The sequence below is a fragment of the Thunnus thynnus genome, chromosome 4 (assembly GCF_963924715.1).
Source record: "Thunnus thynnus chromosome 4, fThuThy2.1, whole genome shotgun sequence".
Classification (NCBI taxonomy): domain Eukaryota; kingdom Metazoa; phylum Chordata; class Actinopteri; order Scombriformes; family Scombridae; genus Thunnus; species Thunnus thynnus.
Genome location: NC_089520.1, coordinates 9,781,540 through 9,800,846, shown reverse-complemented (window position 1 = coordinate 9,800,846; position 19,307 = coordinate 9,781,540). Strand labels below are relative to the sequence as shown.

The 19,307-nt window shown below is 36.8% G+C and overlaps 1 protein-coding gene across 2 annotated transcripts in view; it reads right to left on the bottom strand.

Moving 5' to 3' along the window:
- igsf21a (immunoglobin superfamily, member 21a) overlaps positions 1-19,307 on the bottom strand; it is a 188,165-nt gene that overhangs the window by 48,127 nt on the left and 120,731 nt on the right. For both annotated transcript variants that reach the window (XM_067586498.1, XM_067586499.1), the window contains exon 4: positions 17,520-17,638. In XM_067586498.1, coding sequence (XP_067442599.1) covers positions 17,520-17,638 — 119 coding nt within the window. The remainder of the gene's footprint in view (positions 1-17,519; positions 17,639-19,307) is intronic.

Here is a 19,307-nt window from a genome sequence, read left to right as displayed (position 1 = left end):
TGTGTTAATGCGTGCAAGTATATGCATGTGTTTATGTTTATGGATGCAAGTCATTACATTGGGTTGTTAAGGCATACTGTATATATGACTGTAGGTATGCATGCTACAGAGGTTTAATCTTCATGCTCAGATGTCACCTTTTCCTGCCCTAACAAACTCTCAGAAGATGTGTAAATGTGCTGTTACTGTTGAAGAGCCAACATTTTACAGCTGCTGGAGACTTTTTCCCTGTATAAAGAATTTAAAGATAGTCCTAATTAAAAAAAAAAAAAAAGGAAAAGAAAAGAAAAAAAGTCCCCATTAAGGTAAGACATTTAGCTCATTTTCAGCCAGGAAAAAACAACCCTTTGCTAGACATGAGCTAGGCATGAGACCCCAAACTTGCGGTTCTCATTAAAATAGTCTTCAGTCATTCAGTGACCAAAAGGATGTTAAACACACACTGAACTCTCTCATTTCAGGTTCTGAACCTGTACTAATTATTCATGGCATAATTCATGGTGTGTTTATATGGTTTATATTCAGGGGTTTCTGATAGACTGTCATCATCAATATTTTTGGACTTAGTGTCTGTGAGTATGACCAAATTGCAATTGACCAAGTTACCAGGAGAAAATATTTTAGGAAAAATCAATAAAATACATTAAAATACCTTACATACTTTATGCTCCTTATAAAAAAAGTTGGCAGTGAACAGACACTTGTTCAAGATAAATTATGTTATGTTATGTTCTAGGAGACTTGGTTGTATCAAGATATATGTCTGAAAGTAATTAAGTAGCCTAATGTAATTGGGCTTTGTCATTGGCCTTGTTACTACACCAGACAAAAACACCCCCTTCTCATAGAATCATCACTCTCATTATCATTTTTTGTACACACAAATAATTAATGCAACATGAGTGTTACATCGCTCCATTTGACATCAGTGTAAGTGAGTCAGAAATAAACAAGTTCACAGTCATGACCTTGTTATGAAGAGGAATGCGGAGAACATCATCTTCATTAGAACTGCAAATTCAGTTTATATATATGACATAGAATGTCCCCCACCCTGTCCAGTGATCTGTAGATAACACTCTGGTTGTAATTGTTGTTATTTTTCCTTTATTTGTAACTGTTCTGTGTAAAGCAAATATAAATATGCGATCTGAGTTTGTCACACCACAGAAAAATTTGTTATTAACCACCCAGCCAAATTTGAATGATTAAAAAAATCACTAAGTTTATAAAATTAGGTCTCAATATCGTGAAAAAATAAGCAGCATTCTTTGCTCTGAAATGCTAAGGGCATGTCCGCTGAAGGCGCTGAAATCGCCTCCAACAACGCTCATGCAGAACTGCAGAACGGATGACATTTTAAAAATAAAGTATTGTTAGGAGCCAGTGTTTAATTACCACCTATTTTGTAGATAAATGTGGACTTATTTCAGTGAAAATGTAACTTAAATGACCAGATAACAAGTGATAAATCAACAATCACCATTATGTTAAATTGTCATTTTTTTCAATGGACTTTGGTGTTAATGTTACTCACTCCTCTGCTGAAAAGTTGCAAATTACTAAACTTTGTGGGTAGGTTTACAAACTTTCATTGGAGACAACTGGGATTACTGGTGAGTGGGGCCATTTTCGGTCAAGGGTAGCACTCAAGGAGTTATTTTAAACCAAACTGATGTGTCCATTGACAGGTAGAGTTGGTTTTAAAGCAGCACCGGCCGCTGCATCCAGCTTCAGCACTGGCTGTTCCGCTGGGAGGTCCCCGGGCAGAGGGAGAGCATTTGTCGGGCAGCATTTCGCCAAAAAGCATGGCATGTGAGGCTTTTGCTCTAAGGGTGACAGCCACAATGAAGCTGCCAAGGACTCTTCAGCAGAGAAACATTCACACCGAAGTCCATTGAAACAATTCAACATAAATAATGATTAGTGATGGATCGCTTGCTAGCTTGTCATTTAAGTTAGATTTTTACTGAAATAAGTCCACATTAACCTACAAAATATATGCCAATTATATACCATTGTCCTACACCTACAAACAAGGCCTATTTTAAATTGTGTATTCTTTTTTATAAGGGAGGGCATTGTTAACCACTAATGCTAATGCGCTTCAGCTAGTGTTTATATAGTGTTAGGGGAGGGGTCATGCTGGTAACCCCTTTACGTCATTGAGCCACCATTTCAGGCCCACCCAAAAAATCCTGACCACAGAAATGGAGAAAATGGAGTTTAATAGTTTAATAGTCTAACTCCACAATTCAGTACTACATATTTCACAGTCTTTTCACATTTTCAGCAATTATTTTCTATAAATAAATCTCTGATTTTCCTTTATACAGACTGTAATTTAAGATTTTTATAATTTCAGCATTTGACAATCACTGTAAATCTTAAGATTAACAAGTATTCACATAATTATTAAAAGCAATAAATAAATAAATAAATAAATAAATGTAAGCCTTTATAAAATGTAATCTCCATGAGATATTTCAAAAGTTTATTATTGAATCTGGGCAAGGTCAGCATCACATATTGGAGATGTTCCAATAAATGAAGGCCACCATCACAAAGAGAACATTGTTCAATTTTATTAGAGGTAAAGTCAGATGAAAAAAAAAAACAAAAAACGACACACCCTCCACCAAGTCACATCATTCTGTCAGTTTTTGCTTTTTCAAAACATCATGGAAAAATTTTGCATAACTTTCCAGTGTGGCAGAATTACGAATGGTCAATGATTCTTTCATCAAGCACAGATGAGGAAACAAGCCCACAACTGACAAAATAATCCATATTTCTAGCTGGGGCTTTTAAATGAGCTATTTTACATGTAAAAACCACAGAAATTGTTGGATTTAGTAAATGTTCAGATTCTTGGTCATCTAGAGGGGATTGTGGGGATGTTCAAACCAAACTGAAGCTTAAGCACATGTCACTGTCAGCAGTGTGCTAATAAATACAAAAAAGGGGGTCTGCTATAGCACCATGCTGTAATATCTCACTGGGAAAACTTCCATGTGAAAGCTCAATTCTTCATTTTCTTGACAGATGTGAATATGCAAACCACTCACATTTTTATCATGTCTAAGTCAGTGAAAAATTGAGTGGTTTCTTAATATTGAGATGATTTATTTGCAATTCCACTCAGTGCTGAGAAGGCACAACATTCCCCAAACTCGCCCAACCGCAAAAGTAATGCACAGGCATCCATATCTCTTCTTTCAAGAAAACAATGTAACACTATTATGGTGACTGAAACTGGCAAATTAAGTGTTTTCAGAATACTGAGTTCATTTGCTATGATAAGAGATTGAAAGACTGAAAGATTGATGCATCAAACCATTGCCAATGGTGGCTCCAGTATAATGTGCATGATCAACTGCTATTATTGACTACTGAGTAATTTGGCATTTCATATTTCCACTCTGGCATTGCATTGACAGGAACTTCTATAAAAAAAAAACACACTGCAGTCAAAACAACGATAGATTTGTGGATCACTTGTTTCAAGAACAAATCTCATGCTGTAAATAGACTGAAGTTGATTCATTAAAGCCCCAAATGGTTGAGATTAGTGCTGTGCAAGCTCTGATTCCTCTCTGGCTTACAGTATTATCACGTTGATGTCAAATGTATAACTATAGTCTGGCCATTATTGTTGTTGTTGAAAGAGTCTGAAAAATTCAAGGGCGCTGTATTACATGCTTAGTTGTCAAATAGATGACAGTGACTCATGGTTCCTAGAGAAAGAGGAATTAAACAGTAAATTCAAACAGAATCACATTGTTCAGAAAACTGCTGCTACTCTGCTCTCTATGAGTTCAAACATTCAAGCATGTTGTCCTTCTGGCTATGTAATCAGTGACGTCACAACAGGTGTATCCATGAGCTGCCAAAACACATACAATGACTTAATGACGTCCACATATGATGAACTCATTCCCCTCAAATCCACCTTAATCTAACATTGACCATCAGTGCATTCACATTTGGAAGAAAAATAACTCAAAACACTACTTTTATAAATGATAAATCAATAAATGCCATCCTTTGAAAAAATGAACTGACGGTTGTGTTATTCTTAACACATAGCACATTCTAAACCCTAAATATGTTTTGTCAAAAAACCATTACTGTCCATTGTCAATGTATTGCAAGTTCACGTTTTACAGCGGATAACGTTAAACATCAGTGCTCGTCTTGAATGGAACCCAATAAATCTGTTCAGCGAATCAGCGCACAGTATTCAGGTCAGGTGATCAGGCAATATGGCAGCGACTATGTTCTGCTGGGGATGTGCTGTCTGAAAACGAAATTCGTTGTAACTTTGTCTCAAAGTCATCTTTAAAGATGGATCATTTGGGGGAAACTGATGAGCCTGTGATGTTATCTCCTTCAGGGCATAACATGAAGTCAAGTAAAACAGTTATAGTGAATGAGTGAATATAGTGAATCCAGAAAGTACTGAATGTTAAACACCTGAAATACTAAACTGTGAAACACTGAATACTGTGAAATACTAAAAACTGAAATACTGAGTCACGCTGAATACTGATTTGAGACTGAATACTGTGAAATACTGAGTAGCAATAAGTAACATGGAATATGGAGTTACACTGAATACTAAATGGAATACTGTAAAATAGGTCATGTTTTTCCAGTTTAGTGTAGTTCCTAAAGAACTGATTGTAAACAAAACAACTGTGGCAAACTTTAGGCTCAATGAGTCAGTTCTGCAATGAGCTTGTCTGGTCACCGCTGAGGTAGCTCTTTGAAAAAAGGACATTGTGGTCTTTAATAACACCGCTGAGGTATCTCTTTGGAAATGGCCGGGATTCTCCAAGGTAGGATCTTGTAAATGTGTATTATTGCCCATCAATGGGCTGTTTTTGTTGTAGTTTTCAGCACTTTGCCTACTTGTTTTATATCAAAGATTGTTAAATATGGATTTAGAAGAAACTTATATCCATTACATGGCATTGTTTGACTCTGAAACATGAAATGTGGAGTTATCTGCTTTTGCAAAAAAAAAAAAAAAAAAAAAAACAACTTTAAATTTGAAAAAAAAAAAAAAAATCAAAATCATTAAATCCATGTCTGTATTTTGTTGAGTTATTTTTACTTAATCAAAACAACCCAACTGCAGTTTGATTGATATGACCTGAAATACACAGTGATGAGTTTTTGTTCAATTGCACACAGCAGTTTCAGAGAGAATAAAGGAATTCATTTCTACTAATGGCTAAAGAGAAGAGAAGCAAATGGATTACTGCAATTCAGTTAGACGACCGCTATTACATTTTTGGGCAAAATCATACCTTAGATATTTTTTCACACTGACTCCATCATGACTGCCTTCAATATGACTAAAGTCCTCATTCATTTTATTTTATTTTGCTGACAAATCCATCTTTAAAATAGGACCAGGTGTCTGGCTTGGCTTCAGACTTTGTTTAGTGTATTTCCCTGGTGGCAATATAAGGCATATACTGTACAGTATATGTGAGGCAACTCTGTTTCTGGCTACACTTCTCTGTCCATAGACGCCTGAATTTTGGTTACATTCAGATCACTTCTTATTCCCCTGGCCTTTACTCTGAAGGCCAGAAGAAACATTTCTTTGCTTTGTTCATGGTCTCATAGATCCGCCAATTCATAGCAGCTATGGAGATTTTTGCTTGGGTTAGATGGGTTTTACCACATGTAAAACAGTGAAGTAAATTCATACTCTCCAGGCTTTTAAGTTTTAACCCACAGAGAGCTGTGTCAGAGCAGTTCTCTATTCAGTATGATTCAGTGTTGATTTACAGTTGAAGCTGACTCTTCACTGCAATAGGAGTAAGGGGGTGGGAGGTGGGGGGAACATTTCTTCACTGACCTCTTTTGGAAGGAAAAAAAGCATCAGTTTGAACCAAGTTAACAAATCTAGTGTGTGTTTGTCTTCATATCAGTAGAGCAGAAACACAGGGGGAGAGACAACCTCTTGTGTCCTGACAGAAATAGCCCAGCTATAATTGTAAGTCAGGTTGTGAGCCTGTTTCTATTCCACAGTCATTCAGTCACAATAGGATAGAACAAGTGAGAATATGCTCTCGGGCAAAGTCACAGCCAGAAGCAAGAGCCAGCTGAAAGAGTCTTCATTATATGGAACAAGGAATCATTTATGGAGCACTGTTACTCTTTTCAGGGGCAATCTGACAAACATATTGACTTTGGCACACATGAGGTTGCAGATATCTGGGCACCTACTTTCCAATATAGCATAATTTGATTTAGGTGGAGCCTCGGCTATATAGCAAGCTTTCATTCTGGCACCTCATAAAATATCGGGTATCGTGCATTTGAAGAGGATATTTGCTTTCCATGTTCAGAAACAAAGATCATCAAGACAGTGCTATGTGCATCACCCATTTCCTGGAAATGCAAAGTATGATATACATTAAGTGTTTTTTTTTAATGCATCAGCATTTCACCACTGCTTACATAATGAGATTATGAGAATCCTCGAACATGCATTATTCAAGAAATTACCACAACTGATTTTGTGTCATCTCTGCAGTGAAAAAAATGTTACCTGTTTGTCTGTTCGGTTTGAAAGACAGCTTTTCCACCATCCACCAACCCAAATCAAGGTTTTATATCACTTTCCAGCCCAAATCTGCTTTTGGCCCATGGCCACTTCAACAATTTACTGTTACAGATTTAATTATTCAAGATCAGAACAGAGATTGACACTAATTCAAATCTTAAATCTTAAATCCCCACTCATTTTGTATCTAAAACTGCATACATTCCATAAATCCACAATGGCAACAATGTTCAGAATATCCAGAGGATCCCTCTTAAAATAATCCAGAGCCAGTTTATTAACACATAGCTCCAAGCAAGTAAGCTCCAAGCATTCCTATAAAACTTGCAGATTGCGTCATTTAGTGAAGGAGCCTGATCTGACTTCATCAGTAGAAATTAAACTGTAGGCTGGAAACAAGCTATAGGTTCATGGATTACAAGTAATTTGACGTGAGCCTGAAGCGTCCATCTGTCTATGTGGTAAAGCAGTCAATCTAATCAATCAGTTTAGAAATGTTTTTATCATTAAAGATCAACAGCATTGATGTTAGACATTGAGGTCAGTCTGTTTATCTAGAGTTGTCTTGTGTGAATGAATCATTCAATCAATCATAAAGTGTCCATTGGTTTATTGAGTTCAAGGTATTCAATGGATATTCAGTGACAAAAGCATGAAGATGAATGCTAATTCAGTTATTGGGTCGAAAATACTGGACTGCCTGCCTACAGATTTACGCCTCATTGTGTAAAGCTGCTCTGTGTACTTTAAAGCTTTATAAGGGTATCTGTTGTGACTATGTGTGTCTGCAAATTGTCAAATGCTGTTCATTACAAATATTGCATACTTTACTGTAAAGTATTTTATAAAATGTAGGCCAATCACATAGAAACGCTTCCATTTTATCATATGCATCAGTCCAAAATGATCCTTGACACATCCACCTGCTACATGACGCACATTTCCTTATTTGGACATCCCTCCTGGAGTTGAGGGTGTTTCCCAGAGATAAAGCTGAGCTACTAACATGTGCAAAGTGCTCCCAAGGGACTCTCCATAACCTGTTGTTCCCCTTCTCCTTTCCACAAAGTTAGGCAGTAAATGAAAAGTGCAAAGCAATAATCGCCTTTGAAGTTCTTCCCAACACGTTACACACTATGCTGTCTCCTGGATAATGGACGACTGCGCTCATTAGTCAGCGCAGTCGTCTATTATCCAGGAGACTCCAGTTCGAGACCTGGTGTGGGGACCTCCTTCGCAAGGTAGTTTATTCATGAACACTTATTGTAACACTTTAATTTTCTCAAATTAAAAGCATAATAAAAACAAAAACTAGATTTTTACACCTATTTCCACTTTTATTCGAATACAAATATAAATATATAATAAATAAAATTTTGCTGCCTCAACAAATATAGATACAAATACAAATATTCGGCTCTCTGCCCATCCCTAGTCTCTAGTAGTCTTCATATCTACAGTCTCTGCCGGACTGAAAACTCAAATATATACAGAGAAGCTGCATGCCGTGGTGTCGGAACATTATGTAATAATAATGATAATAATAATAAAAATGGGATCTGAGGACAGCAACATCAGTAAACATTTTTTAACCTTTTTAGTCTTTCTGGTCTTTTGTCTGTAATTGCTACACAATATACAGTTAACTTTATTATTAATAATATTGCAGAATTATATTTCATAAAAGAATCTATATAGAGTATATTGAATGAGCACTGTATCAGCAGGTCTCTGCTGACTTCCATCTCTCTTTTTCTTGTAAAGTGCAATAGCTTCTTTCTTTTGTGCAATCAATCATTTTAAGAACAGGTATTACTTTTAAATTCTAAATTAAAGTCTAAATTTGGAACATTATTTCAGATCTTAATGCTCAAACATGGGAAACACCTGCCCACTACAGCCCATGCCAGTGCCACATGTCATGCCGCCAGGGCTTGAAATTAACGTTTGCCAACCTGCCAAATATGGACTAAAAATTGGCAGACAACTGTGTCAATTCTATCGACCACTTTGGCAGGTGAATTTTTTTGATCTGGGTTCTGTATGAATACAAAGCTTCTCCAGTACGTGACTGCTGTGTTCTCTTTTCTACTTTGTTTTTTAGAAATATTACAGAATGTATACATTTTTAATTGACTATTGATTCGCCTCCATTACGTTCCTCCCTGGTGTGCTGTGACAGTGACTATGAGGTCTTACAAGGTTGAGACTGCAGTCAATTAAGTTCAGTTCTCCACAGCATGGGAACAGCTTTCTTGTAGCTGAAGCACACACTGTCACAGTGTAGTAAATATGGAAAAAAAAAGATGTATTGTGTGACTACATTTCCATAAACAGTCTATCCTCTTTCTAGAAAAGCTGCTATGAGTGTCTAAGGAAGCTGCTCCTGTGATGCAGACAACTGAACTGAAGACACCACACTCCCCCATCTGTAGCTCACTGCATCATATAACAAACTTGAATTCACTTGCATGCAGCCTGTGTGTGATGTATGATAGCACTGGTGTCAAGGTGAGAGTAGCATAATAAAACTGTATGAACATATTTTATTCATTCTGTCGCGGGATTTGGTGGTGGAATTTCAATCAATGGACTTACAAATATGTCGCATGTTACCCTTCCCTGTATGTAATCCTCTTGTGAATGGCTTTTACCTCAACACGCAAAAATATTTGAGAAAGAGTTCCCAAAGGTACAATTACTGCTACCAAAATAATGAGTAGAAGAAGAAGGAAAGAAAGAAAGTGAAGTACGATGCTCCAATTAGTGGTTAATTCCTAAAATAAAGCAGAATCATCAAGCTGGCATTTGGCTCTTCTGAAGCTGTCACATTTCAAAAGCTTTCACTTTCATTTCTATATTTATCAATCTCACTTCTGTATTCTGCCCTTTGAAATACCTAAATATGTAAGTTCCTCAGCCTCAATTAAATTATTTTTAGAGTGCTTTTGTAAATTAGCAATTAAGCTAACAACACCTTTCTCTCTCAAGAATAAAACAAGATATTTGGAACAGACTTTCGCCAATGTACATATGTAGGATATAGGCTCCAATGCATTCATTAACACTCACTCTCTTAGGACTGAAGACCTCAAAGCAACTTTGTTTTATTCCTCCAAAGACATCATTACAAATCTGTCGACTCCAGCAGCACTGTTTCAGACTACACATTTAGACAATTAATGCAGGATACACTACCTACACCTAATTTGGTGGATTTCGACAGGACAGAATAAGGGTCCCAATATAATATAAATTTACCATTTCAATTTTCCCTTCAGCTTCCCCTCCTCTGATTTCTATTCAAGTTTAGAAAAATTGCCACACTGAGAAGAAATCAATCCGATCCATGCCCACAGGCTGCTTTCAGGGGCTCCTAAACCTGTATTTCTTCTTTCCCCATAAATTTATCGCCTGTCTAACAGTCCTTTGTGTGGCAGCAAAGATGAGTGTCAAATCTCAAAGAGCTAAGACCACAGTGAAAGGTATACTCAGCACGACTTTTGGAAATTTCTGCACTTTCCGCCCTTCAAGTGTGACACTGGAAAGATCAACTAAATTAAATGACATTTACAAACCTCATCTGTGAACGAGATGCTTATACCCAACATGGACATGTAAAATACTATCTGCTTATTAATATTTGTATAATTTCTAATGAAAAACTCATCTGCTCTTTTAGACCTTGATATTGTGAGAGATCCCTTCTGGTGAGCAATGCATCAAAACAGTTTTAAGGGAGTTGACATGAAATATTTTGATAGAGAGCACATAGGGGATAGACTGTGGGGGCAAATACTCACAAAATAAATGTTATTAGAGGCAAGCAACCAGGATATAAATGACCTGATATAAGTGATCTCATATCTACACTGTGTATTCCGTGTAGTTAAAAAATAAAGTCTTACAGACCTATTGGGCCAAGCTAAACGTACATTTATATTTACTTCATGGGGATGGAATGATATTACAGGCTTGGGAGCCATTCTGACTCTTTTCACTCTGCCTGACTCTTTTTAGATGACCTTTTTCAAGTTACAGATGCCCTTAGGTTAGTCTCTTGAGAAATGAATTAAATTTCAAAATACGACACATAACCTCCTAAAGTGAATGAATTGATTCCTGTTACAGAGTAAAAGATAACACTGTCTGATAAGTTTTGTCAAACTTGCTCAAAAAGGAAACTATTTTTAGGGAGATCACTTCGTAGGGAAGGAGACTTATCAAGCAAGGTGATATTGAGGTAAAAGGTAGAGACAAAGAGGTTTTCTCATCCTTTGGTACAATCAGCTGCATGTCTCTGGGGAAGCGAAGCTGTTTCTCCTCTATCGCCTCCTCAGTTATCCACGCACAAAAGGAGGGACCTTGGTGGGGAGCAGAGCGCAGCAAGTGATGAAGACATCCTTAGTGAGGGGGAGTGAAGGAAATGAGAGCGAGTGCGCCACAAGGAATGAAGCCTACACTTCACAGCATACAGAGAACCACAAGGAGACATCCAGGGAGGCACTGTGTTCAATATCAGGATGAAGGAGGGAACGCTACCCAAGAAAACAATAAAGGGCTACATCATGAAAGACATCACAAGGTTATTTTAAAGTGATGGTTTAAAGACTCTCGGAACTATTTGAAGATGTGTAGTTCTGTGTTTTAGTGTGGTGCTTTGAAAAAAAAATGCTGATATGCTGAAAGTTTCTTCTTGTCAAAAACATTGTCTCCATGTAACTGACAACTCTACAACTTTATGGATATAACATCCTTGACTTGACAAGTATTTGATGTGACTCATTAACTTAAACTAAATATCTCACTCATCATCAGGCATAATAGCATATACAGCCAAGAAATACCGTACAGCTAAGAATGATCTTTGCATGATGGCCACCGCTGTTGCTGCTCTGCCATGACCGGGATTATGTATCGTGGGAGGGACATTCCTAAATGATTAATGCATGGCAGTCAGGAGATGCTGTGTCCTACAGGGTTTAATAAACACCCCTTGATGTCACGCAGAGCAAAATGGTATTTGTTCATTGCAGCAACCTAGAATACTCTTTAACAATAGTGCCGTATGTTGGTGGAAGCAGCGGGGTCTACTTAGGACATGCCTACATTTAAAATGAGAAGTCAAACTTTTAATGTGCCTGCAGGGTATCTTGTAATTAAGTGGGTGTAGTGAGGATACTAAAAATGGATAATATACTTAGCATGGTCTTCTACTTGGATGTTACCAATACCAAAATAAAGGCCTAATATTAGAGTTTAACTGCAGAAAATAAAAACTCATCAATCTTCATTAAAATAAAATGTTTTATAATGGCTTGTCTGTGTCTAAATAAAATACTGTATGTACATGTGGCACTGACTTGTTATGCTAGCTTTATGCTTAGTATATGCATAGTCACACTCAAGCTGATAGCAATTAATGTCATCATTTCTCATGATATATATACTGTACATCCACCCTCTTCAACAGAGCTTACATGGCACTATGTCAGTGGTGAGAGTTTTTGGCTACTTTATGCCCTGTGAACTTCAATTGAGGATTTTCAAGTCTTTAGGGGTTCTTTGTGACTACTACTCTGCTAATCTTAACACAAACATGGCTCCATGCATGCAAATGAAAATTAATCAGAGTACAGAAATGGCATGCGTACGGTGAATCCAGGTCTTAGCTCACAAACAATATCTCCCACCAAAATATTGCCTCGGGGAGCCTTTCACTGGACAGAATATTAGTAGATGATGATGCAACCATCAGCTGCTTGTTTTTTTGTTTGCTGTATGAAGTCTCCGGGTATGAAAACAGGCTTGCTCATGAGGCTACAGACTTGCTCATGAGGCTACAGGCTTGGCCCGCATTGGCTGCCCCACTGATGGGTACTGAATGTCAATTGAATGAGGCTGAATGACTTAGAGGGGAAAAAAATGACTTCTTGTTAATGCAGTACCAAATGATATACAGTATGGCTACAAATATGATTGCAGGTTTATGCCACAACCCAGTTGAGACTAATTTTAACAAGTTGGCAGCAATAGATTTCACTGTTTGTCCAATGGAGTTTCAAAATTCTGCTGCTAAATTCATGAAATATTCCACACTACAGTGTTTTTTTTAAGTAAGGTCAACTAAAGGGAAAACAGATTTTTTTTCTGACAAAACTGACAGCATGGAAGGAAGACAAAAAGTCAAAAGCAAATTCTTTAGCATAGACTAAGTGATGCACAGACTACCAGTTCAATGCTGGGTAGAGAGATCCTTGAGGAAGCCCATGGGTTGTTTATTTTTGCCTCAATTAACACCCCAGGGTTTAGTTCAAAGACGGACATTTAATAATTCATCTGCTCTTTTACTTCATTTCATTCTTTTTTTCCTCCAATGGGCTCAAAGCCAGTATGTTTTAGTGGTGCTGTAAGCTGCTCCCAGTCAGCAAATCTGAATGGTGGTAGTGCTATAGGGAAGGAAGGTGTCACAGAATAAAAATTTAAAAAAAATCAATCATAAATAGACAAAATGATCTCAGAGGACAACCTATTAATTATGAAGAAAAAATAAGATTAAGACGTATTCCATGTAGACTACAATTGGTGCATCACCTTGTCACAAAATGAAATGTTCTTTTTTTTTTGCTACCAAAATGTTGCATTTTTGCACAAAATCAATTGAACAGGTTGTGATGCTGATAGCACGCTGTAGGACATTAAGTGTGATGAGCAGGAAGGTGGCACACTGGATAAATTAGAGCACAATGGAGAATCATATCAAGGACTCTTGAATAATCCCCCTATGGTGACCCGAGGCATGCTAAAAAAACGACATGGCAAACACTTCAGAATACAACTGATGAGTCTGACAAAACTGGCATCCTTTCTGAGAGATGAAAATGAGGCCACTGTGTTTGAGTCACTCTTTGTGTTGATTCTGGCCAAGATGTTCTTTTCACTTCGCAAACAAGTACAGGACACAACACCCACTCCCTACCGATCCATCAAACCCTGCCACCCAAACAACCCTCTCCACACACAAACACGCAAACTCGCATGCATGCAGTCGCACACAGTCCCTAAACTCTTCCGACTAATACACTGAACTGCTGTGTCTGCAGGCATTGCTGTCTTTGGGCTTGGCTCGTACACCATTAATCCCACCCATTTATAAACGAGCGCCTAAATATACACAGCGCTTAATTAAAGTTGGGCATCCATTATTGAAGCGAATCCCAGTTTTATAGGATGTGAAGGTAATTAGTCCCTCTACACCTTAGCGCTCATCTCTTTTTCTAGGGGTTATAAATACCAATGCTGCCAGTTCATGAAGGGTATCCTTTAAATCACATCCTCTTTCATTACAAAAGGTTAGAAGAAAGGATTTCTGAAATTACGTGACATGATGTTTAAACACAACGGCTATTAAGATGTTCTCCAACCAGCAGAGGAGTCACCACAACCCAACGGTCATCTGATATAGACAACAACACAACAACCTTAGTTGTCTCGGACAGTGTGCACAAATCAAGCAGGAGCTGGCTTCCCAAGGTCAGACTCAGTTCTGAGGAGACAAATAACCTTTCCTTGTAATCTTTGGAATGTCGCATAGGAATCACTTTGGGTAATAACAAATAATGACCCAATCTCTACCATTGGGAAAAGAGGTATTGATTTCTTTCACCCACCAAAGCCTGAAATTATGACCTTAGCTTTACAGGGATGGATATGTCACTGTTTGCAGGATGAAATATCTATTTTATGTGATGGTGATGGTTCAGAAGCCTACCCCCAGATATGATGAAATCATAATATACTGAATCTATTATATTGTAATATATCATACTGACATAATATAAAATGTCTGCTGTTAAATATGTATATTAACTGTTCATTTAAAACATTTACTGCCCTATATATCATTACCATAAAAATGAAATGCTCAACAACCAAAACAGCAACTAAAGATCTGAAGAGTGCCCCACAATTGTGATTGACATCTCTACTTATTAAATTGTTTTCATAAGTTGCTCAAGTGAACTGGTGAACTCAAGGTTTTGCACTGACACTGAAATTGCTTCGATTGCAAGAAAATATTACCTAAATTCATGGGACAATCAAGAAAAACAATGTAGGCTATGTTTACGTTCAAGTGACAAAGCCCTCTAGGGAGTCTAATCCCATGAAACTATAGCAGAATGGCAGGGGGATCAAAAGGTAGTATATTGTAGTACATTGTCATTTCTCTACCAGCTGTGTATTAACATCTTGTTGAGTGTGTCCTCTGCAGACTGAGACTGAGAGCGATTTGACAGTAAATTCAATAGCCTCATACAGATTCTGTCCAGCATATTTAGTGCTTTCTCATGCTGAATGTCTCATCCCTAACCTTTTAGTTCAGATGCTGATTTTGAACTTTGATAATAGAGTGCCTCATCATAAATTATCATACAGTAATGCATCAGTAATTACATTCAAAGGCACAGAGCACCATTCACATTAAAGGATAACCATTTAACACAGTAGATAATAAAATGCCCTAGTTATGGGTAAATCCTGGTACTGTATCTTATTCATGTTCCTCATTATCAGGATAAAAGCTTCTTGGTGCAACTGTCTAGGGATTAAGTGTACATTAAATAAAAAATAAAAACAAACAGAACAGAATACCCTCAATTATTTTATAAGAAGATTGTACATGATGCTTCACTGGTAACGGCAGTAATCAGTCATTTATAGTAATTTATAGCATTCATTATGGGATATAGCTTGAGCTAAATTGGACATCATAATATCACTATGACAGTCATTTGGGGGAGAGTATCTTCATGCCTTCAGGGCTTAATAAAGTCAACATATGCTCATCTAGTGCAAAAAGAAAAGCAAAGACTTTTCAAACTTTCCAGAGAGTGAAGGACAGTAGTGGAGAAGAGTTCAGGGTTTAGCCTTTTAAAACTGGATGATTGAATTTCTTGGCAGGGGATTCATTAAAATGATAATTCTTATTTATGAAGCCCTTTAAAAAATTAAAATACTCTCCCTGTACTGCTTCCTATTAATAAACTTTTTTTTTCTCTCATTTTTCTTTCTCCTCTCTACTTTTTTCTTTACTTCCCGCTGAACTTGACACACTAATAGGTTATGAATAATTCTGTTTCAGTTTAGATGGCAATTAGCCACAATGCCAGAGGCCATTCTTCTTCCTCTCCAGTGGAGTGGTGATTTAAGACCCAGCTGAGTTAGGGTGCTCCAACTATCCCACGACTACATCATTCACTTCTTCCCACCCAATGCTGAAACAAGAAACAGTTAACTGAGTAAATCCTCTCCCATTGATAAAGTCTTTCATTGACGTCAGTGTGAGCACTTTAACAGAGAAATGGGGCTAGTCATCAAAAACAACAGAGCAGAAGGTCAAGGTCTCAGTAAAAAATAAAATAAAATAAAGAATAAATAATAAAATTAAGTAAGAAAAAAAAAAAAGGAAACATGAAAACAACTGGAAGGTCTCTGAGGCACAAAATGTGATAATGGAGCAATATTGTCACACGGTGTCTCTCTCTAGTGTTCCACTGAAAAATTTCACCATTGCTAATTAGCCATAGGACCACATGGAGAACAGCATGTCTTTGCTGCTGGATTGATACATCAGAGGCAAGCAAAGCAACTGTCGTTAGCGGGACTTAAATACAATAATTACAGCCCAGACTGAGCAATAGGCTACAGGCACAGCACCTCCTCTAGTGATAGAATGAAATATCATTGTAACTGAATAATGGTAACACAGAGGCAATAAGGTGTGAGGTAAATGAAATGAAGCAAATATATATCAAATACAGATAGATATATATTGATACATGTAACTATGCTGTTAGGTTCATAGTTGAAGGAAGCAATAGCCTTTTAAAAGCAGAAATTCCAGATCACTGCTGAAATGTAATCAATTGCTCCATAGCCCAAGGCTTATCTGTCCACAAAATTTCAAGGAATGTGTTCATCAATTCTTGATGTCATACAGACTGTCATGAAAGCAGGGCAAAAAAGTCTAGCAAGGGATGGGAAAAATAAACAATAATCATAAATACTGTATCAGCCAGAAAAATCACCTCTGTATAAAAGATCTTTGATATTAATTGGGCGAGGCTAATTAATCCACTTGTTGCCTGTGGTTCCATTGTTTTCTCCTCTTAGCTAAAATCCATCTGAGTGGTGTGTAATTTTTCAAATTTTCACACAAACCCTCAACAGAAGCAGCAGAAAGAGCTGATGGGTGTTCTCAAATTCATACCAGGCTAGTGTGAGCATATTGATCACTGGTATTAATAAAACATTCATAAAATTTTAATACATTTTCATGGTAACACGTGTGTGCGACAGTTTTTCCTAGAGCAGAATGAAGAAGGCAATTTTGCACACTGACATACAGTATATTGCAGGTTTAGCTTTGAGATAAGAGATGCTCCCTTAATCACAAAGATTGTGGTGGAGATTTGACTTATATATATTTCTATTAAGCAAGAATGTGAAGCTCTACCTGCTTACTTTGAATATGAGCATCATCTAAAAAATAAACAAAACTATTCACATTATTTAACACAAATTCACATTATTTAGTTCAAATTTTTCAACTCAAAATCCTTGTTACTTGCTGGAATATCCAAATTATAGTAGGCCTACTATCAGTAACTTCAGGCACCTCGTATAAAAGTTGAAGCCTCACACTTTTTTGAGTGATCAAGAGGGGTCTATCTCCTGCCTGCAGGCCTGCACCACATCCAGTTTTCCAATCTTTGTTTACTATCCAACCCACTGACTTTGAACAGTCCCTGTCTGTGCACCCCATGTCCCACACCAGCATCATATTTTACACAGAAATACATTGAGAACTGTAAGCAAGACAAATGAAAGGATGTCTTCAAAATATATGTAAAGTGCAGTCGAGGGTACTCACACATAACAGTAAGAAAAACATTCCCTGAAGCCAGGACAACCTTCTCCCTCGTTGCCCGGTCATAGATTCCCACATGGCATTCATAAGGCCCGTTGTCTGAGATCCGCACCTCTGGGAGCCTGGAAAACACAATAGTGCTCCATGAGTGTTGGAACAAATCTTTGCATTTAATGAATATTGACACAGTGATGCACAAAGTAAAAATTAGATTAAATAGTTCACTGGTGAGCAAACAAATATTGGTGTTCATAGATATGAAATGATTAAAATGATTGTTTTGTCAGAGCACAAAGCTTGTGAACAGCAAGTGAATCAGTCATCAAACACTAAACATATACTATACATAATACAAATCTATTCTTTTCGACATGACATTGGTGAATGGTGTGTTTATTCTGATAATAAAGAGCTGTAGTAACTTTACAGTGCCACAAACTGCTCAGAAGAGTCATTGCAGACCATACATATGTCTGATATATGCCTTTTTAGGTACTACTATTGGAAGTAGCCAAAGTCAGAAAAAATTCTAATCTTCTGGACTGTTATGTTTGTGAGGATATTTTTTACATGTTTCCATAGTTAAAAAAATGTAAGTTTATGAGTACAGTTTTGCTAATGTGATTTTTACAGTGTACTAGCACATTATATTCATAAAATTTACACTGAAACTTGTACTTAAGCTGTCTGTTTATATATATTTGCTTAAAGTGTGGCCAACTGCTTTCAGTCAGTGTCTAAGGATGCAAAAATACAATGGTAAATTAAATAAAATTAAGTAAAATGAATTAGTGGCTCATGCTGAATTAATTCATTGTTAATTATTATCAACAATTTCTTAATTAAATTACTACCAAACTTGTATATTATTGGTAATGATGAAAATTATTAAAATATGAGTTGCAGTGTTGTTCATGTGATGTACTGTATTTCTTCCAAAGGTCCATTAAGATGACTGAAAAGTCATCTGTATAAGGTATAGATGAAGAAATAATTCATACCAATAACATTATATTTTACAAAGCATTCACTCTGTTTTAATGAACATATTCTAAAATGTTAGAGGATACAGTAAACGTTGTTTATTTAACATTTTTAGGTTTTCAGTGTATTGTGCAATTCATTGTTCTTATGTACTTTTCAAAAGCCTGAATTCAAACCAAAACTTCCTTGTTTCCAAGTCTGCTTGTTTACCAGTTAAACTGCCAGACATTTCCCCACTGCATCTGCTCTCACACTGAGACTGAATAAATATCAGCTTGCTGAATGTTCATCAAAATTTGATCATGAATATAAAATATAACTCTCTACAGTGTCACTGTACTGTACATTTTAATTTTTATAGTCTGCATGCTTAAATGAAAGAATACTAAAACAAAGAATGAATGAAGAATTCTTTCTTTTGTCATTTTCCCATCATATGTATGTATTTTAGGGTCTAAACAAAACTTAAATAAATATCTTTAATAATAAAGATAATAATGTTGTCAATTTAAATAATTTACATTATTACTGCTGTTTTTCTGTCAGTGAGACCAGTCTTTATTCTTTTTTTTTGGGAGGGGGGGTCTGCTATTGGCAGTTCTCCCTGAAGGCACGTTACACTTTGAGTGCACTAGGCATGCAACGTAAGCGGACTGCTTACAGAGTGGATGCCTATGACCATACGCTTCAATTATAATCAATGAAAGTGGCTACATCAGTCACGAAAAGGCAGCGCGTAAGTCGTGTGTATGCACCGCAGAGTTCAACCTAAAAATAGACCTGTCTTCTGTTTATATTTTTTATGCA